At 48.0% G+C, this 18,402-nt stretch overlaps 1 protein-coding gene across 1 annotated transcript in view; it reads left to right on the top strand.

The window, feature by feature from the left end:
* The window catches only part of MANBA (mannosidase beta), a gene marked incomplete at both ends in the record, with an annotated part of 65,971 nt that overhangs the window by 30,031 nt on the left and 17,538 nt on the right, over positions 1-18,402 (top strand). The window contains 4 exons of the mRNA XM_084251981.1: positions 11,538-11,689; positions 13,358-13,475; positions 14,407-14,493; positions 15,549-15,710. Coding sequence (XP_084108107.1) covers positions 11,538-11,689; positions 13,358-13,475; positions 14,407-14,493; positions 15,549-15,710 — 519 coding nt within the window. The remainder of the gene's footprint in view (positions 1-11,537; positions 11,690-13,357; positions 13,476-14,406; positions 14,494-15,548; positions 15,711-18,402) is intronic.

The following is an 18,402-nucleotide window of genomic DNA, read 5'->3' as shown; positions in this document are numbered from 1 at the left end:
TCTTGCCAATGTTACATGCCTTCAGATGATTCTAGACTTGCCACTGTTTCCGCAAGCAGACATTTGACTGCTCCTCGAGGCCCCAGCCTGTGTCCCGGTAGGAGTCTCTTACTCCTTCCCAGCCTTTCCTGGGCAGGAGTGTGTGAGAGCCCAGGATTCCTTTATATTTGTCATTTCTTGTGAAGTATAACACGTAGACAAAAAAAAAAAAAAAAAAAAAAAAACCCAAAACAAAACAAAAAAACAAACCCATACCAAACCTAAGGGAAATTCTCAGTGAACTATCAGATTGAGAAGAAACAAGAGATTCCAGCGCCTTGAAAGACACTGCTCCCCTTTGGGGCCCCCCACCCCCACCCCATCATTATCCTTCCTCCCTCCTGAAGCTCTGCTCTCCTGACTCCTACACTGGGGTTTATTTTTCTGGCCATAAGTTTACTTTGTTGAGCATTAGGTGCTTACACAAGGCCCGCCTGAGGAGGCACCCTGCAGGGTGTGCTGGGGAGGGACACAGTGCCCTCCGCAGTGTCCTGACACCAGCTCATTGCTGCTCATGACAACGTAGACCATGCTGTTGCCTCTAAAGAAACACAGAAGCATTTCTGAAAAATACCTTAGATTTTGCATTAATTCAGGATACTATCAGTGCGTCTAAATTCATAGACCAGGGGTTTTTAAAATAAACACAATCACATTAGCTATGAAGATTATTACGTGTGGAAGCAGGTTGATTTACTCAGGTGGGTTAGGGATTTAACTGCAAAGGCTTCTGCTCTTTCACATAAATTCTAGAGCTTTCTGGATTGTTGTGAGCGCCCTTCACATGTGGCCTTGTGAGGTTTGCTTGTGAACACTGCGAGGTTTGCGTCTCTGCTGGCTGTAGGCTGTGTCTCCTGGAGCCACACAGCCGCTCTTCTCCCGTGTTGGTCTGGCGTCGCCCCACCTGTTGTTGGTGACGTTGGGGTTTGCTGTGAGCTGAGGGCTCTGTGGGCTGACACCGCTATACTATTTCAGGTGGCTCAGGTTCTGCTGTTGAAATGTGGGGACTTTCCAGTCGAGCTATTCTGCGTGGTGCTCTGGGAACACTGGCCCAGCCTCTGGGGCCATGTTCCTGCAGCAGTGCCCAGCCAGCGCTCCGCTTTTACGGAGTGAGAGGCCCTTGCTTAAATTCACCTGAACCCACATGCGCACAACATTGGGGAGCGGGGCTGGTGGGGCCTTGCGCGCTGTTTTTTTGCCTCTGGCCCCCTCCTCATCTCACTTCTGTTGCTCTCGTAGCTGATGGTTTAGCTGTTACCTGTGCTTGCTTTCTGCAGCATGGTCTTATTTTCAAAGCAGCTCCTTGAAATCGTCTTAGCTTTGGCTTCCCATCCTCCATCCCTCCTCTTCCATGGAGAGCGGCGCTCGCATTTTTGTTTTAGTCTCTGAGTCCGTCACAAGACCCGGCACATTTAATTCCATCTGGACGCAGCCCAGGCCTGGGGGTGGCGGGACAGGAGTGCAGTCTGCATGGAGGGCTTTGTTTCACAGGGAGGCCAGGGTGGCTGCAGGACTCCATCTGTAGCACATAGTGTGAAGGGAGATGATGTGACGAAAGTTAACGGGCACTTTAAAAAACCTCAAAGGTAAGCATTGAGATGTTGTAAATTGTCAAGACAGTCACTTCAGAGGGAACTTAGAATGTGAAGTCTGGGAGACACAGCTTGATTGGTTTGGGAAATCAACTTAATTTTTCAACAAAACAGTAAGTTTTGAGTGTAGCAAGAGAGACAGGCCTGGGGAAATGGAAGAAAATAAATCTCCACTGGTTTTGCCATTTCCTGCCCTGGTTAATTGAATATTTTTTTTTCGTCCTACTAATTGATTGCATTGAATCTCTAGGTAATTTTTTCTTTTTTCTTTTTATTTATTTATTTTTTTAAAAGATTTATTTATTGGGCCTCCCTGGTGGCGCAACAGGTTGAGCATAGTGCTGTGAAGCTGTCCGCAACCTCTGCAGGTTTGATTCCCGGCCCGCCAGGGAGATTCCCACATGGCATGGCAGACCTCTCCTGTCTCACCTGCTGCTCCCCTCAGCAGTGTGTTTCAGTCTGTCTGCCTGTTCTGTACCCCACTTTGGGGTATAGGCAAGAGCTGCGGAGGGTGAGAGGATTCACCAGAGACAGAGTGGAGAGCAGAACAAGCAGATAGACTGAAGGCACTGCTGAGGGGAGCAGCGGGCAAGACAGGAGAGGTCTGCCATGTCATGTGGCAATCTCCCTGGCCGGCCGGGTATCAAACCCACACTGCAGAGGCTGCGGACAGCTTCACAGGGTGGTGCTCAAACCGCTGTGCCACCAGGGAGGCCCTAGGTAATTTTTAAAATTAATTTACAGGCATAATATTTTCGAATGACCTATGGTTCACCTTTCTGGAAAAATAGAAAGTCAATTAGTTGATTTTCCTCTTTGGCATCATCTCTTTTGTGAGACTCCTAGGTGCACCTCTGTCCTGAGGTCAGCGCCTCACTATGAGTAGCTGCTGTTTCAGCTTGGTCTGACGTCAGGGTCCTGCAATTAGGTGACTTAGAGAAACAGACAGTGCAGTGACTCGCAGTCCACAGTGAGGACTTGCATGGCCCAGCCGGGAGAGGCAAGATGGCCCAGTGTTGGAGAAGCCATGCAGATTTCTTCCTTTTCTGCTTTTTATTTTCTCTTTTTCTTTGTGTTGTAAATTCCTCTTTTTCAGTACTAACAAGGCAGAAGAGAGCATAGTGCCAGTGGAATTTTTTCCTAGTCTTTCCAAGTCCTACTCTTGACTTTCTAAAAATGCTAACCTCAAGTACATTGCAAAAAATAGGAAATTCGGAGAAGCCAGGCGTCTTTCTGACACTTCTGTACTTCCCATCAGTGCTGAGAGTTCCCTGGGGTTGTGTAGCACTCGCCTCCCGTGTGGGTTTCCAGGCAGCTGTAACAGTGACGAAAATGATGGTAGCTTGAAACAATTTGCTTTCTCACTGTTTTGGAGGCCAGACTCCAAAATTAAGGGGCTGGCAGGGCCTGGCTCCCCCTGGACTTGGCAGGGAAGTGTCTCCCTGCCCCCACCTACTCCTGGGCACTCACTTGGACCCTGGCAGTTCTTGCTATTCCTTGACTGGGGCTATGTCTCTCAGCAGATGGCCTGCTCCCTTTGTGTGTCTGCTTCTCTGATGAGCCCCTCGCCGCTAGATCACGCCTCAGCCCAATCCAGCGTGATTTCATTTTAACTTCACGGATGACACCTGCCAGGACCTTGTGTCCAAGTAAGGTCACATTCTGACTTTCCACGGATGAGAATTTTGAGGGGATCGATCTATCCCAGCACACCTTCCTTTTGTCTTTCTCCCTGTCAAAGTCTAGTGAAATGTTTCCAAACAGCCCACATAAGTGCTCCCCAGGGGCCATGGGGCAGGCACCCTGGGTGTGGGCTGTGCCAGTTTGTGCCCTGCTGTGTGCTGCCGGCAGCTGGTCTCGAGTAGTGTGTGCTGGCAGTTCACTGCAACCCAGTTGAGATATCGTCTCCCTTGAAAGTTTTTGTTTGTTTAAAGGTACAGTTATTCTAGAATTTTACTAACATATATGTAGGCTTCATTGTAGTACATTTTTATCATTAACTCTTTAGTAAATGCTATTTGCTACCTGGAAGTTAGTTCCGAGAGCCGTTAGTTAATAGTCGTTCCCGGGCTCATGGGGACTCGGCTTCCTACTATCATTTAGAAAATAAGTTCCTAACAGTTTGGAAAGGTTGGAGGTTTCTTTGGACACAGTGGGTCTGCAGTCCTCATCTTACTACATATTCTTGCACTTAAAAGTAGACTAGCAACAAGATAGCACGGCGATTATAAAAAAGGAGAAACTCCACACGAGCTGCTCAATCTCAATGTCTTGGAGTTTCGTTTTTATGTTTAAAATTTAAAATAGAGAGTAATAATTGGTAAGCCAGTCTTCATTAAAATTAAAAACTTCTCCGTGAAATATAATATCAAGAGAAGGAGAAGAAAAGCCACACACAGAGCGGGAGAAAATATTATAAAAGACACGTCTGATGGACTATTACCCAAATCTACAAAGGTCTCTTAACAATAAGAAAACAGCCCAATTGAAACATGGGCCAGAGGCTGACACGACCTGTCACTAAGGACACGACAGGGAATCCCATGGAAGGGCTCGCATTGGCACAGGTCACAGGGACCTGCCAGCGAAAGTGGCTGCCGACACCACTGCTGCGCCAGACCCCTGTCTGAACAGCCGGGATCCCCTACCTGACTCCTGCAGGGGCGGGAGTCCTCACTCACTGCTGGTGGGGGTGCAAAATGGCGCAGCCACTTTGGAAGACCGTCTGGTGGTTCTTTCCAAAACGAAACATACCCTCGTCATGGGACCCAGCAGTCACACTGCTTGGTATTTCCCCAAAGGACTGAAAACTTGTCCATGTAAAAACCTGGAAGAGATGTTTACAGCAGCAGCTTTATTCATCATTGCCGGGACTTGAAGCAGCACAATGGCCTTGAGCAGGTGCGTGGGTAGAGTGTGGTACCTCCGGATGGTGGAATGTTATTCAGCGCTAAAATGAAATGAGCTACCAAGCCATGAGAAGACACAGGAACCTTAAATGCATATGACTAAGTGAGAGAAGCCAGTCTGAAAAGATCACATAAAGTACGGTTCCAACTGTGTGACATTCTGGAAAAGGCAAAACCACAGAGGCTGTCAAAAGAGCAGTGGCTGCCGGGATGGGGAGGAGGGTGGATGAGTAGGTGGAGCACGGAAGATATTTACAGTAGTTGAAAATACTCTATACACGACTGCGGTGGTGGGTGTGTGTCATTACCTGTGTCCAAAACCATGGAATGTCTAGCACCGGGAGTGAACTGTAGCATAAACTTTGGATTTCCGTGACTATGACACGTTAGTATACGCGTGACCCGGACATGACATGTGTCTCACTTTGGTGGCGGATGTTGATAATGACAGTCGGCCAGGTGGGGACAGCCTCTGTGCCTGTCCCTTAATTTAGCTGTGACCCTTACACTGTTCTTCAAAAATAGCCTAAGTCTTGAAGAAATTTAAAACAAAGTGTGAAATATGTGTATTTATAATCATATTTATACACACATTTGTGTTATATATATTGCTTGGTGAGCCCATATGGAATATTTTACTCATTTTTTTTAGTAACTTTAGAAATTAAATTGTTAATTCTTTAAAAGCTATAGAAAGAAAGTGAAGCTCTGCATCTGCGGCTTGCTTTAGAAGTGACAGATAGTGAGAACCAATACCTGGGATTCTTTTTTTTTTTTTTTTTTTTTTAAAAGATTTATTTATTTATTTTTTATTTATACAAGAACCGGGGTACATTCAGAAGCGCGGGAGGGTGAGAGAATTCACTAGAGCCAGAGCGGGGAGCAGAGCAGGCAGACTGATGAAGTACACTGCTGAGGGGAGCAGCGGGCAGCAGGAGAGGTCTGCGCACCATGTGGGACCCTCCTCCGGTGGCTGGGGAGCAGCTGGGGACCGAACCTGCGCTGCAGAGTCTGCGGGCAGCTTCGCAACGCAGCGCTCAACCTCTGCGCCACCCGGGAGGCCCTCTTTTTTTTAAAAGATTTAAAGTGATGCTTTTGGGAGTTTTGGGAATGTTTTATTCATTCTTTCATCTCACCTCATGGGTGGAGAAACCTGCAGAAAGCATTTTCTAGACAGGATGGAAGGGTCACTGTGAAGCGGGACCCAGTGAAGACACATCTGGGAAAGTCAGTCCTGATGCTGAAGGACTGGGCCATCCAAAGGCTGGGCCTGCGAGCTGGCTCACATTTTGCCTGTAATCACTGCAGCATTTCTCTCGCGAACTGTTTTCCCCTAGTGTAGAATTTTAGATGAAGTTAAAGCAGATACAAACATACCAGCAAAAGCTGGAATCTGCCTTAAACCATGTGCAATAAAACACCAGGTTTTACGCTCTTCTTTGAACGTAATGGCACAGAACTTTCGGTGAAGGCTCTGTCCTGTGTAACAACAACTACAAGGAAATGGACCTCACAGAGAATCCGTCTTGGAAGAAGAATGCTGGTTTAAGCAGCCTCTCCTGTGGTTACCCCTGTTAGGCTGTCTGTGTCCACTAGTTTATTTTCATTTTGCGTTGTCAGTTTTAATGCTTTGTCTTAATAGCCTCCCCCCCCCCCCCCCCCCCGCAATATGGGAAGTGTCCGCTGTTTGCCTTTATCTCTCTGGCCAGCTTCTTGCCCCAAGGTCCTTCCATTTTGCTGCAGATGATAGCGTTTCATCTCCCCTTACTGCTGAACATGTTCCCTGATGTGGCTTCACCTGCTTTCTACCACTGGCACGCGGTTGCTCCCAGAGCTCAGCTTTGTACTAATACCACAGTGTTTTCTCTCTGAAGTGATGCATCTTAGTGGAAGGCTATAATGACACCACCAGGACTGCCCACAATTCTGGAGGACATTGTCTGACAGGGGTCAGGGCTAGGGCTGAGGCTAGGCACTCCACCTCTGACTCTGTGGGCTATTTAGGGGTCACTGGGGATGGGCCATCAATTGTTGCTGCATGACTGGGGGCCAGGAGAGCTGTCTTTTCCCAGGAAGTTTGCACAGGAAAGAAAAAACCTATTAGTAGATGTTGTATATAGTCAATACTGCTTGTAACATTAATAGGTATAAAGACATAAATAAGATCAATTTTCTAGATTAGTGTGGAAAAGTTTTTAGATTCAGAACTGCTTTGCGTTTTGTAATAGTTACTGAGAACCCCAAAGAGCTTTTGTTTGTGTGGGTAAATATTAAAACTGAAGGAGGATGACATATTTCAAATCATAACAATACATTGAAGACATGTTAATGTAGACTATGAAAAATATATTTACAAAATAAAACATTTGGTGGGAATGGTGGTGTTTTAGGCACTGCAAGTCATTTTAACATCTTGCTTAAGAGAAGACCAAAAAAGATAAACTCATGCCATTGTGGCAACATGGATGGAGCTGGAAGGGATGATGCTAAGCGAAATAAGCCAGGAGGAAAAAGATAGACCTGGGATGGTTTCACTTAGAGGTGGAATGTAGAGAAAGGGAACAAAGGTTGGGGAAGAAGAAACTGGCAGGTAGACCATAGACCAGAGGCCTACAGCGGGGGAGGGGGCGAGAGAGGGTATCAGAACAGGGGAGGGGAGAGAGCAAGGGATGGTGGGGGGAGAACCACGGGGATGACACCTGAGGGGAGAGAGCAGATACCATCCAAAATAGAAGCTCACTGAATTCTCACCTGCTCCTGCACTCAGTCATCTGCAGTTTGCTGTTTAATGAAACGGGAAGACATCTGAGTGCACACTCAGGTAAGTGGCTGGGAAGGAGAGAACTTGAGTAGCTCTTGCGGGCAATCATGTGTGTGCTCCGTTCCTACACTGGAACTTTCCAAATTGGCTTCTTAGAGCTTGTGGTCGGGTCTGTGGAGCGCACCAGCAGCTCTGCTCCCTGCTCACACTGACACCCTCCACTCGTGCTCTGCTCTTCAAGGATTCCTCGCCAGGCATGACTTTGTAATGTGTGTTGGTTATTGGAAAAATGCTGGTGTCCTGAGACTTCCAGATCTTCCCAATGCCAAAACGGTAGCACCTTCTACGGTAGCACCTTGATGTTGCTTCAGAGCAAAACTGTTACTGTTTTCCTTCAAGTGACCAGGCTTACCTGATCATCTTCAAGAAAATATCTGTCAGGTAGCATACCTGGGCGACCAGCGAGGCCTGGAGGAGCTGTGGGTCCAGGCCCTGAGCCAGTGAGGGCTCCCCCCACCTCACAGAGCATGTTCCTGTTTCGTGGTCAACATTTGCTCACTCGGCCCTCCCCACTGTGCCCCACGGCTAGGGTTGAATGAATTCCTAGTTCTTACTCCTTTATCAGGGACATTTTAATTAAAAACATTTTTTTTACACTTCATGTGTTTACAGTACTTGAATTCTCCCCTCAGGTGTAGTCCCTGTAGATCTCCCACCACCACATCACCTATCAGCCATCACCATGGCCCCTTGTGCTGGTCCCACACCAGTTTTGATCCCTTTTCTCCCCCCTCTCTTCTCCTTTAGGCCTCACATAGATAGTTCCTACAAGTTTTGTCCTTTTTTTGTTTAACCCTTTGTTCTGTTACCCTATATTCCTCCTATAAGTGATATGATCTGATATTTTTCTTTTTCCTCTGACTTATTTCACTGAACATCCTTTTCAGCTCCACTCATGTTACTGTGAGTGGCATGAGTTTATCTTTTTGATGGCTTTATAGTATTCCATTGTGTGTGTAGACCACATTTTCTCCATCCACTCATCTGTTTTGGGGCATTTAGGTTCTTTCCATATCTTAGCTACTGTAAATAGTGCTGCAGTGAACAGAGGTGCAGGTTTCCTTCTGAGTTAATGTTTTTGTGTCCTTTGGGCGGATTCCTAGGAGTAGAATTGCTGTGTCATAAGGTAGATTATCAGGGACATTCTCGAGTGAAGCTGACCTCTGCCCACTAGGGTGGGGAGGTGAAGGATGCAGCTCCTGCCTTGTCTGTGCTAGGGAGCCTCTGCCCCACTCAGCATGGCTTTGCGACATTGGGCAGTGCTGATGGAGTGGGAGAGTCTTGAGATGCAAGATACTTATTCAGTCCTTCCACTTGCATCACCTCCTGCATTTTGTTGCTAAAATTCACATGAAGAAGAGCTTCTTTGATGGTTCTTTGTGCTGATTAACAGGCAAAAGCAGGTCCATCACTCTGGATGTCTACCCACTGGTGTGTGTTCAAGTGAGTTCTCAGCTCTGTCCGGTGTTGTGACTTAGCCTTCAGTTGCATGAGGGATGTGTCTTTGACAAATGCCGCGTTGTGCTTCATTCTTCTGACTTTCCCTCCAGTGGGTGGTCAGCACCCCAGCGTGAAGCTCAGGTTGATGGGAGTGCGTCTTGGGCCCGTGGGGATGCTGAGCCCTTGTAGTCTGCAAGGGGCCTTTACATGTGTCGTTTGGAAAGGAATGTGATTCAGTATGCAACAGCACATTGCAGCCTAAGCTAGTGCTTGGAAAAGCTTATCACACCCAAGTTTAAAAATTCAACTTCTTTTTCTTTACTCTTGGCCTGATGGACCTCAAAATGACATAGCAGCTTAACAGCCACTAGAAATATTATTTAAAAACTATTCTGTTATGGGGGCCTCCCCTGGTGGTGCAGTGGTTGAGCGCTGGGCTGTGAAGCTGCCCGCAGCCTCCGTAGCACTGGTTCGATCCCTGGCCACAGGCGAGGGTCCCACATGGCGCAACAGACCTCTCCTGCCATGCCCGCTGCTCCCCTCAGCAGTGTCTTTCGGTCCTTCTGCCTGCTCTGCTCCCCGCTCCGGCTCTGGTGAATTCTCTCACCCTCCCGCGCTTCTGACTGTACCCAGTGCTTGTATAAATAAATCAATAAATTAAAAAAAATATTCTGTTATGTTAGACACGAAGAGGTATTAACTTTTTTGAAGTTGAGGAAAGGGTGCCTTTCATCATACTTCATTTCTTTATCATTTCACCCAGTTTCTTCGTGGGAGCTGTTTGCCCTTCGGGGCCAGCAGGCTGCTGCGTCCATTTCATTTCTTCCCCATATTTTTAGATGTAGCCAGTATATTTGTCAGTTAAGAATGTTAGTCTTCTAATCCCATTTTAAGATAAAACTTGACCCTTAAATTAGGAAAAAGTGCATTATAAATGATATTTCTTTCAGAGTCAGATAAAATATTATTATTTTTTTTTAGAGGCATGTTTTATTTATTTATTTGTTTGTTTGTTTTGTTTATACATGCACTGGGTACAGTCAGAAGCGCGGGAGGGTGAGAGAATTCACCAGAGCCAGAGCAGGGAGCAGAGCAGGCAGAAGGACAGAAGGACACTGCTGAGGGGAGCAGCGGGCGGCAGGAGAGGTCTGCGCGCCATGTGGGACCCTCCTCTGGTGGCTGGGGAGCAGCCGGGGATCGAACCGGCGCCGCAGAGGTCGCCGGCAGCTTCGCAACCCAGCGCTCAACCGCTGCGCCACCGGGGAGGCCCAGATAAAATATTAAACTCTAAAATGAGTTTCCATGAAAATTTGGAAGCTTAAAAACAAGTGGACAAAAGGTACCTGGTCATTTTTGTTTCTTTGTAAGATGAATTTGGGATTGAAAATCACAGTTCATAGGACAATACTGGAGTTACAGAGGTTGTGAAAGGAGGGTGTGAAGACCCCCATAAGGGTGCAGAAGTGGGCGGAGCACAGACTCTTCCCACCCCCACCCCATGCCTGCAGCTGCACCAGCACACATTCTGTTAGCCCTCAAAGCGCTGGCGTCAAAGCACATCAGTTAGCTTCTGGAAAATTCCACTGTGCATTCAAGAGAGGGAGCATGAAAAAGAAAAATCATACTTTCACTATGAACATAGTTTTGAACTCAAGGACCCGTGAAGGTTCCCAGCCCGACTGTTCTAGATGCTTGAATCCCCATCAAGGTGTTTTACAAGGCTCCTGAAAAATCTCCGCGTTCTTTGCAGGTTGCAACCCCAAAGAAGTGGAACCCCAAAATCCTTCAAGCTCCCCCTGGCTTAGACTTACTCTGTGTTATCTTAAGGTTAACTGATACTTTTTCATAGTGGGGGGAAGGTGCACGTCTGTCACACTAAATAACTTGATTTTTTCATTATTGTTTTTTTAATTAGAGAAGAAATGCATAATCTTTTTTTCCTTGCCCTCCCCAAAATGCATAACTTTGGTTCAAGGTCTGACTTGATTGGTGTGAAAGAGTGTCCCTTGTTCTGCTATATGGCTTGAAAGGATGTAGAGGTGACAGGCAGGTGACAGGCACATTGTCTCTGCCCGGGGCTGGATGCTGGTGCTCACCTGGGCTCACACCTGGCTGCACTGGCACAGGGATGAGGGTCTGGTTCCTCTCGGGGAGCAGTGACAGCTGCGGGCGTTGCTGCATCTCACCTGCCAGTCACGGCAGCGTGATCATTCAATGGGTTAAGTGCCCATTGAACAAGCGGTTTTCCGATCTTTGCACTGAAGGTGGTAAAGTTGTGAAATACCTTGGGCTGTTTTTGTGATTCCCAGATGCACGTTTGACACATTTTAACAACACTAAAATGAGAATCTGCTTTTTAGAGATCAGTTTAACTGGTGGGATTTATTTTTCTATTTTTGTAAAATAGTATGCTTTTATTTTAATTTTGAAAGATTCTCTTGAAGTAGATTTCTTTTGATGGAATTACAAGTGCCCATTTCCTGAGAAAAGCTGTAATAAATTTCATTTTTGAATGCTTTCTATATTTTTATTATCACAAAGGAATAATAGTGTCTGACAATAATTCATAAATGTGTATTTTCTGAAATGTGCATTTTTCTTTTAACTGTTTCATAGCAAAAAGGAGAATTAACATTAAATTACACTCATGTAAATTGAGTTTGCTTTCCTTTCTTAATGATCTCTTTTGCTTATGCTTTTAATTGGCTATTTGCTATATAATTCTGTTCATGACAGGTTTACTTTAGGACAGTGGAACTTGTAGAAGAGCCCATAAAAGGATCTCCAGGTCTGAGTTTCTACTTCAAAATCAACGGGAGGCCCATATTTCTGAAAGGCTCAAACTGGATCCCAGCTGACTCGTTCCAGGACCGAGTGAGCTCGGACTTGTAAGTTTTCATCTTTCTTTCCTGCTCCCTGTTCTCTGACCAGTCCGCACAGCCGAGAATCACTCATTTGTACCTCTTATGTTCCAGTGGCAGGAGCGGAGAGGTGACGCGGAGTTCCAGGAGGGTGGGAAGGGCTCTACTTTGCTGTTGTTTCCTCATGAGCTCCAGTCTCATAGTTAAACCCTTGGAGACTGCTGAACCAGCCCCTTTTCCACAATACTTTCATGTCTTTCCCCTGCAGAAACAAGAAAACTACTAAAGCCAATTTTGGATAGTTAGTTCCTGATAAGTTTGGCTTTTTTTTTTTGTTTTTTCAAGAATACCTGAAATATTTTTCTTTTTAAAAAAAATGGGAACTCGTATTAACCTCATCATGTAAAGATGTTTGTGTACTATTCCACTTTTAAAGAGGAACTAAAAAAAAAAAAAAAAACTTTAAAATCCTAGATCTAGGGCCTCCCTGGTGGCACAGGCGGTTGAGCATGGCGCTATGAAGCTGTCCACGGCCTCTGCAGCACGAGTTTGATCCCCGGCCGGCCAGGGAGCAATCCACATGGCGCAGCAGACCTCTCCTGTCTCGCCTGCTGCTCCCCTCAGCGGTGTATTTCAGTCAGTTTGTCTGTTCTGTTCCCCACTCTGTCTCTGGTGAATCCTCTCACCCTCCCGCACATCTGGTCTGTGACCCGGTTCTTGTCTAAATAAAATCTTTAAAAAAATAAAATCCTAGATCTAGAGAAAACTTACAGCATTTTTCTGAAGTATTGATAACTTTAGGGTCGGTTTATCAACTACTGTTTTTTGTGAGCTCGAAGATAAACTGCGAAGACATCGCACTCATTTGCACATGTGCAGGTGGGCATGGGAGCCACCACTTGGGTTTGGAATGTGGCTGGGGCTGGGGCCCTAGTTTCACCAGGAGTTACAGTTCTTCCCTTTCACTCCAAAGTACGTATGTTGTTTTCAGTTTCATATGAAAACGAAATTATTCTCCTGACACAGACTTGGATGATTTGCTCTCCCTTTGCTTTTTCAAGTGCCCCTGCCCTCTCCTGGCTGCCCAGGGTGAACCCCTCCGGTGCCTTTGCTGAGAGCACGGTCCCCTGCAACACCCTTCCCCTCCACCAGGCTGTTGTGGAGCCTCTCTCCTTCCTCAGCCCCTGGTGTGCACATGGAGGACACCTGCCCGCCAAGTGGTCAAACTACATTACCCTCAGGGTAACAGAAGCTGGACAAAGTAGAAGGAAAGTTTTCTAGAAAAAGAACTGGCCTGTAAGAAAGAAGGAGATGAGTGAGCCAGGCACTGTTGTTGCAGCTTTGATTTTCATGCTGTAGTTTGAAATGGTTCTGTAAAATTAACACGTGCTCTCCAAGGCTCACCATTGTGTTTTTTACAGGAATAATGTTAACTCAAAAATGTCATTTTCAAAATAACGTCGTAATGTTACTGAAAATTTCGGAGGCAGGGCAAAGCTGTCACCCACCGTTTTCTAGGTTTGCTTCTGCGTTTGTAAGGTCATCTCACTTTTTTCACTTAGGGTTAGATCCAAACTGTTGTAATTTTAAAGTGTTTCTCTAACAGATTTGGAATGGTTATCAGCAACAAAGTGTCTCATATCTTTCTAAAAATTATCACCCCATTCACATTGTCTGTGTTGCCGTCTCCTGCAGGCTGCAGCGCCTCCTGCAGTCGGTGGTGGACGCCAACATGAACGCCCTCCGCGTGTGGGGGGGCGGGGTCTACGAGCAGGACGCCTTCTACGAGCTCTGCGATGAGCTGGGGGTCATGGTGAGTTGCAGGGAATGTTTCACTTGTTCACGTGTTGTCTCCTTGCTGCCGGCCCTGTTCTGAGGGGCCAAGGGCGGCTGCTCATCCTGCTTTGCTCAGAGTCAGGAAAGATGCTTGGCTTTTTGCAAGGGAGTGAACCACACCCTGCACCCAGGCCTGCGGGCGCAGCAGACCTGTGCATCTGTTAGATCAGGCAGGCCTCTCCGTGTTCTCGCTGTGGCGTGGAGGTGTGCTCGAGGAGACAATGAAATAAAGATTTCAGCTTGAAGGAGCTCCAACAAGACCTTGAGGGAAGGTGCAGTGAATACGGCTGTCCAGTTCGCTGAACCTGCTTTGTGCTGGAGGCAAAGCCGACATGCTCTCTCTCTAGGTCCTGGTGTCCCAGCGCTCAGGGGCGGGCTCCAGGGAGAGCGGTGACTATCGAGACACTCCTGAGAGTGGTCTCAGTGATGCGCAGAGCCTAGAGTTTTTTTTAGTGCCAGCCAGCCTCTGTCCAAGATTTGCTCCTGTCTCCGCACTCACCCCGAGAAGGGGATTCTATGTGCGTTTCATGGACAAGGAAGCTGCCCCGGGGTGGGGATGGGGGAGCTGTCTCCCAGCCCCCAAGGGCCTGCCCACATGGTCATGCTCTTGGCTTCACGCTTCGTTCCTTTATGAACAATGTGTGGTTTTTGACAGTCTTACCCATCTCAGAAATCCCAAATTCCTGGTGAAAGTTAGAGTGAACTAGGGGCGAGGAGGGGTGCGGAGGTTGGTCTTCCTGACTCTGCACGTCCCTCTACACGTGGACCCCTTTCCTGCCTGAATGCCCTTCTCTACTTCACAGCCCTAGGCCTCACCACGTGTGCCTGAGTCATGATCCCCAGGGTTCAGGTGGAGCCTCTACTGCCGTCGGGCCTGGTTGTGCTCATGCCTGTGGTCTGGTTTGCAGGTGTGGCAGGACATGATGTTTGCCTGCGCCCTGTACCCCACAGACCATGGCTTCCTGGAGTCGGTGCGACGGGAAGTGGCCCACCAGGTACGCTGCAGCCTGCAAGAGCTTGTCTCGGTTCTCCATTTTATTAGGCCTCTCCTGTTTCTCATCCTCTTTCCTGAATCCCATGAAATTGACAGTGAGTCATGGGCTCCCTAGCAAACCCCCTGCCCCGTGGCTTGTCACTCTGTGTGCTGACAACCCCGATGTACCCAGCTCCATGGCCCCTCCAGCCAGCTGTCCACTTGGGCCCCTTAGCTGGCCCTGCCCAGCTTTGCTTCTCCCCGGGTGGTCCCCACCTCTGAAGCCGGCAGTGCCGCCCTTTGAATTTCTCAGATCAGAATTTCACATGACTCCTGGCTCCTTGACGTCTTTCGCATCCACATCTGCGAAGTACATGTGTCTTCATGGACCTGTGAGCTGAGGGGCCCTCGTCTCCCAGCTCCATGACTGACACGGCTGGAAGCAAGGACTGCCTGTGGGTATCAGGCATCCCTGCGCGGACATGGTCTTTCTCAGTACACGAGCACTCGCTGCTGGGGGCACCCAGTCCCAGCATGCCTGACTCGGGCTGGTAGACAGTCCCTCAGCGACTCACTCGACGCTGGCAGCTACTCGGGGATGCCCTTGGCACCCTGAGCTTGTCCCCTTTGGGATATTCCATGCATCTGTCACTCTCTTGGCAGTTTCTCTTATGCTTGCCACTTCGTGAGAACTTCTCCCTGGCCTCATGGTCCTCTGGCCTGGTGGAGACGTGGGCCCTGGGGCCCTCCCAGCAGGGCTGGTTCCTGTGCTCTGCAGGACTGAACCCTCCTGGGAGCGCGTCCCACCTGTCGTGGGACTCAGGTGATGATGAGACTAGTTTTCTTTTTTAGTAAAAGGGTTTTTCTTCAGTTTTTGTTTAGTGGAGAAGAGGAAGCCGGTCTCATTGGTGTCTGTAAAATCCAGATATTCCCCAGATAACATTCCCAGCCGCTTTCTGATGAGCTCTCTGGCTCCGGCAGAAAAGCATTGGCTGTAACTGATGAATCATCACAACACACTTTTTTTTTTTTCATGCCGAGTGTTTGAAAATTTTTCTATGTTTTCGTCAATGTTAGGTCAGGAGACTGAAGTCTCACCCCTCCATCATCATCTGGAGTGGCAATAATGAAAACGAAGCAGCCCTGAAGATGAACTGGTTTAACGTGGTCGACATGCACACCTATGTCAGGGACTACGTGACCCTGTACGTGAAGACCATCCGCGAGGTCATCCTGTCAGTGAGTTGGGGCTGGTGACTCAGCAAGTCCAGGAGCTTGCTCTGAAAGTGGTGCTGGGGGTCTTTGTGTTCCTGTTTTAGGGCACCGTTCAAGCTCACTTTCACGCAGAGTAGTCTGCTGTGGTGCTGCGGCTATGGGGGACTGCCTTGAGCATGAACTCGTCTGTGAGCTCACCTCACACTAGAGTGTGTCACCATCACAGGCTGTCATCGTCACCAACTCTCTGAACCCCCCCACCCCCACCCCACCAGAGTGTCTCCAGGGTTGAAACTCTACCTTGGCTGGGGTATTGATACATCACTGCTAAGATGCCACAGTGGTAAATGCTAAGGCTGAACTGGTTCGTGTCACCCATGAGTATGCTGGTATTCGATTTAAGGGGCGACGGGCGTGACAGCCTGGTACCTGCTCTACCAGGGTGTCTTCTTTATGGGGTTCTTGGCACTACATTTCTTTTTTTTTTTTTATTTAAAGATTTATTTATTTATTTATTTATACAAGCACTGGGTACAGTCAGAAGCGCGGGAGGGTGAGAGAATCCACCAGAGCCAGAGCGGGGAGCAGAGCAGGCAGAAGGACCGAAGCACACTGCTGAGGGGAGCAGCGGGCGGCAGGAGAGGTCTGCGCGCCATGTGGGACCCTCCTCCGGTGGCCGGGGAGCAGCTGGGGATCGAACCGGCGCTGCAGAGGCCGCGGGCAGCTTCGCAACCCAGCGTTCAACCTCTGCACCACCGGGGAGGCCCCATGGCACTACATTTCTAAACTTAAAAAAGAAGAGCTTCTGCTGCCACTGCTTCTCCGTCTTTGACATGGAAACATGCTTTTCTCACACGGGGATCTATGTTACGTAAGTGGAGGCTTGCCAGTTTCTTTGAAGAGGAACAGGATTAAGTGCCCTTAGCCATTGTAGCAGTCAGAGCATCTGACGGATAGGTAGTAGTCAGAGTTACTGCTCTGTGGTGGTCAGAGCATCTGACTGATAGCTCTATAGGAATCAGAGCATTGGTTGTGTAAGCAAGAGCGCCCTAGATTGAGCTGCCCACACACAGTTGGTAATAACTAGTTTCCTTTCGCATGTCCACTTTTCAAGAAATGGTCACTTCTTGGCTCATCTTATGCTGTATCTTGGACCCAATAAGCATTTAAAGTCATGATCCAGAAAGACATCACCTGTAAGCTTTGTGACTAAAAATCAGGCCTCACAAGAAAAATCACACCCTTGGAAGGCAATTACAGAGCATCCTGGGGTGGGCATTTTTAGGCAGACTCGGTAATTGTGCCGACTGATGGCTGCTCCGAATTTGGAGGAAGGCAGAGAAATCAGTCAAACTTGATGAACAAGGCCAATTTATCAGTCTTCTCCAATTTTACTTCAAAGCTGTGATGACAAAATATTTTCAAATTTAAGACTACCCACATTCCTATTATCCTTTTTAATACTTTGAAACTCCACCAGCACCTGCTGGGGTCCTGTTGCCAGGCAGAGCATGTTCCCGTTGCTAGGCAAAGCCCCCCTCAGAGCTGGCTGTCCACTGTTGAGGGAGGCAGGGCCTCGGTGCTGGGGGCAGGATTGAGGCGCCCAGTCCTCACTCAGTGGAAGAGCCTTGCCTTTTTACTGGAAGGGCCTTGGAAGGCTTTTATGTAAAAGCTGATGTCCACAGCAAGCCTTAGAGGACGGGTAGAATCTGACACCAAGCGTGCTTCTTCCATATTTTACACCGTGAAAATAGCGTAAAGTCAGAGTGAATGGGCATGGAAGGATGAGTGTGCAGTCCAGCCCGGAAGCAGAGAGCCAGAGGGGGAAGAGGGCGGTTTGGAGACCGGTCTTAAAAGGACTTAGAATTGTGTCACAGTCTTGGGCTCCATTGAGCAGACGGTGGGAAGCTGCTACGGATTTGGGGAGAAGGAGGAACTTGATCTGGTCCATGTTCTGCACAGTGCCTTTAGTAGCGAAGACTTGGAGAAGTAAGAGAGTCTAGGCAAGGAAACCAGTTTAAACAACCAAGACCTCAAAGGTATTGAGATGCTATTTTATGCCAGGCAGTGATCTATTACTGACGATTATTATGTTAATTGAGTATTATAATTATGATGTACGTTATACACATTAGCATACTGATGCTATAGCTGCTTTTTATAGAATTTGTCCATTTAATTTTTAAAGCTACCCTGGATTATGACCTTAGTTTTGGAGATGGAGACTTTGGAAAGGTAGAAAGACCAGTTGTTCAAGGTCCTCTGTCTATTCATGCTTGACCACACCCAAGGGTCTCTCCTTGCTGAGGGATGCTTGCCCTGCAGCAAACTCCCCCCAACCCTTGCGCCACCGATGGCTCTTCTCAGTGAGACAGGAAGCGAGTTGGATGCAGAGATGCTGTAACTCACCTGTGTGCTGGGCTCCGTAGAGGCTGCTTGCGGCCAGCTGCCCTCACACAGGCCATGGGCGTGGAGACTCTCACACGGAATCACACGGGTGGGAAATCCCACAAGTGGGAACATTCCTCATTACAGTGATGGACACAGAGAATGTCTGTAACTGCTCCTGTCCTCAGTGGCCCCTCGGCCTTGCCCAGCTTCCCCCCTTCCTTTCCAACTCTGCGCAAGGGCTGCTCCTGGGAGACCAGCCGCCTCAGTGCCAGCTCCCACTCCCCCCCCCCCTTTCCGGCTTATGTTAATGGAAACAGAGCTGGTG

This window comes from Talpa europaea, assembly GCF_964194135.1.
Source record: "Talpa europaea genome assembly, chromosome: 13".
Classification (NCBI taxonomy): domain Eukaryota; kingdom Metazoa; phylum Chordata; class Mammalia; order Eulipotyphla; family Talpidae; genus Talpa; species Talpa europaea.
Note: the sequence above shows the minus strand (reverse complement) of the source record. Positions and strands in the feature narration are given on the sequence as shown.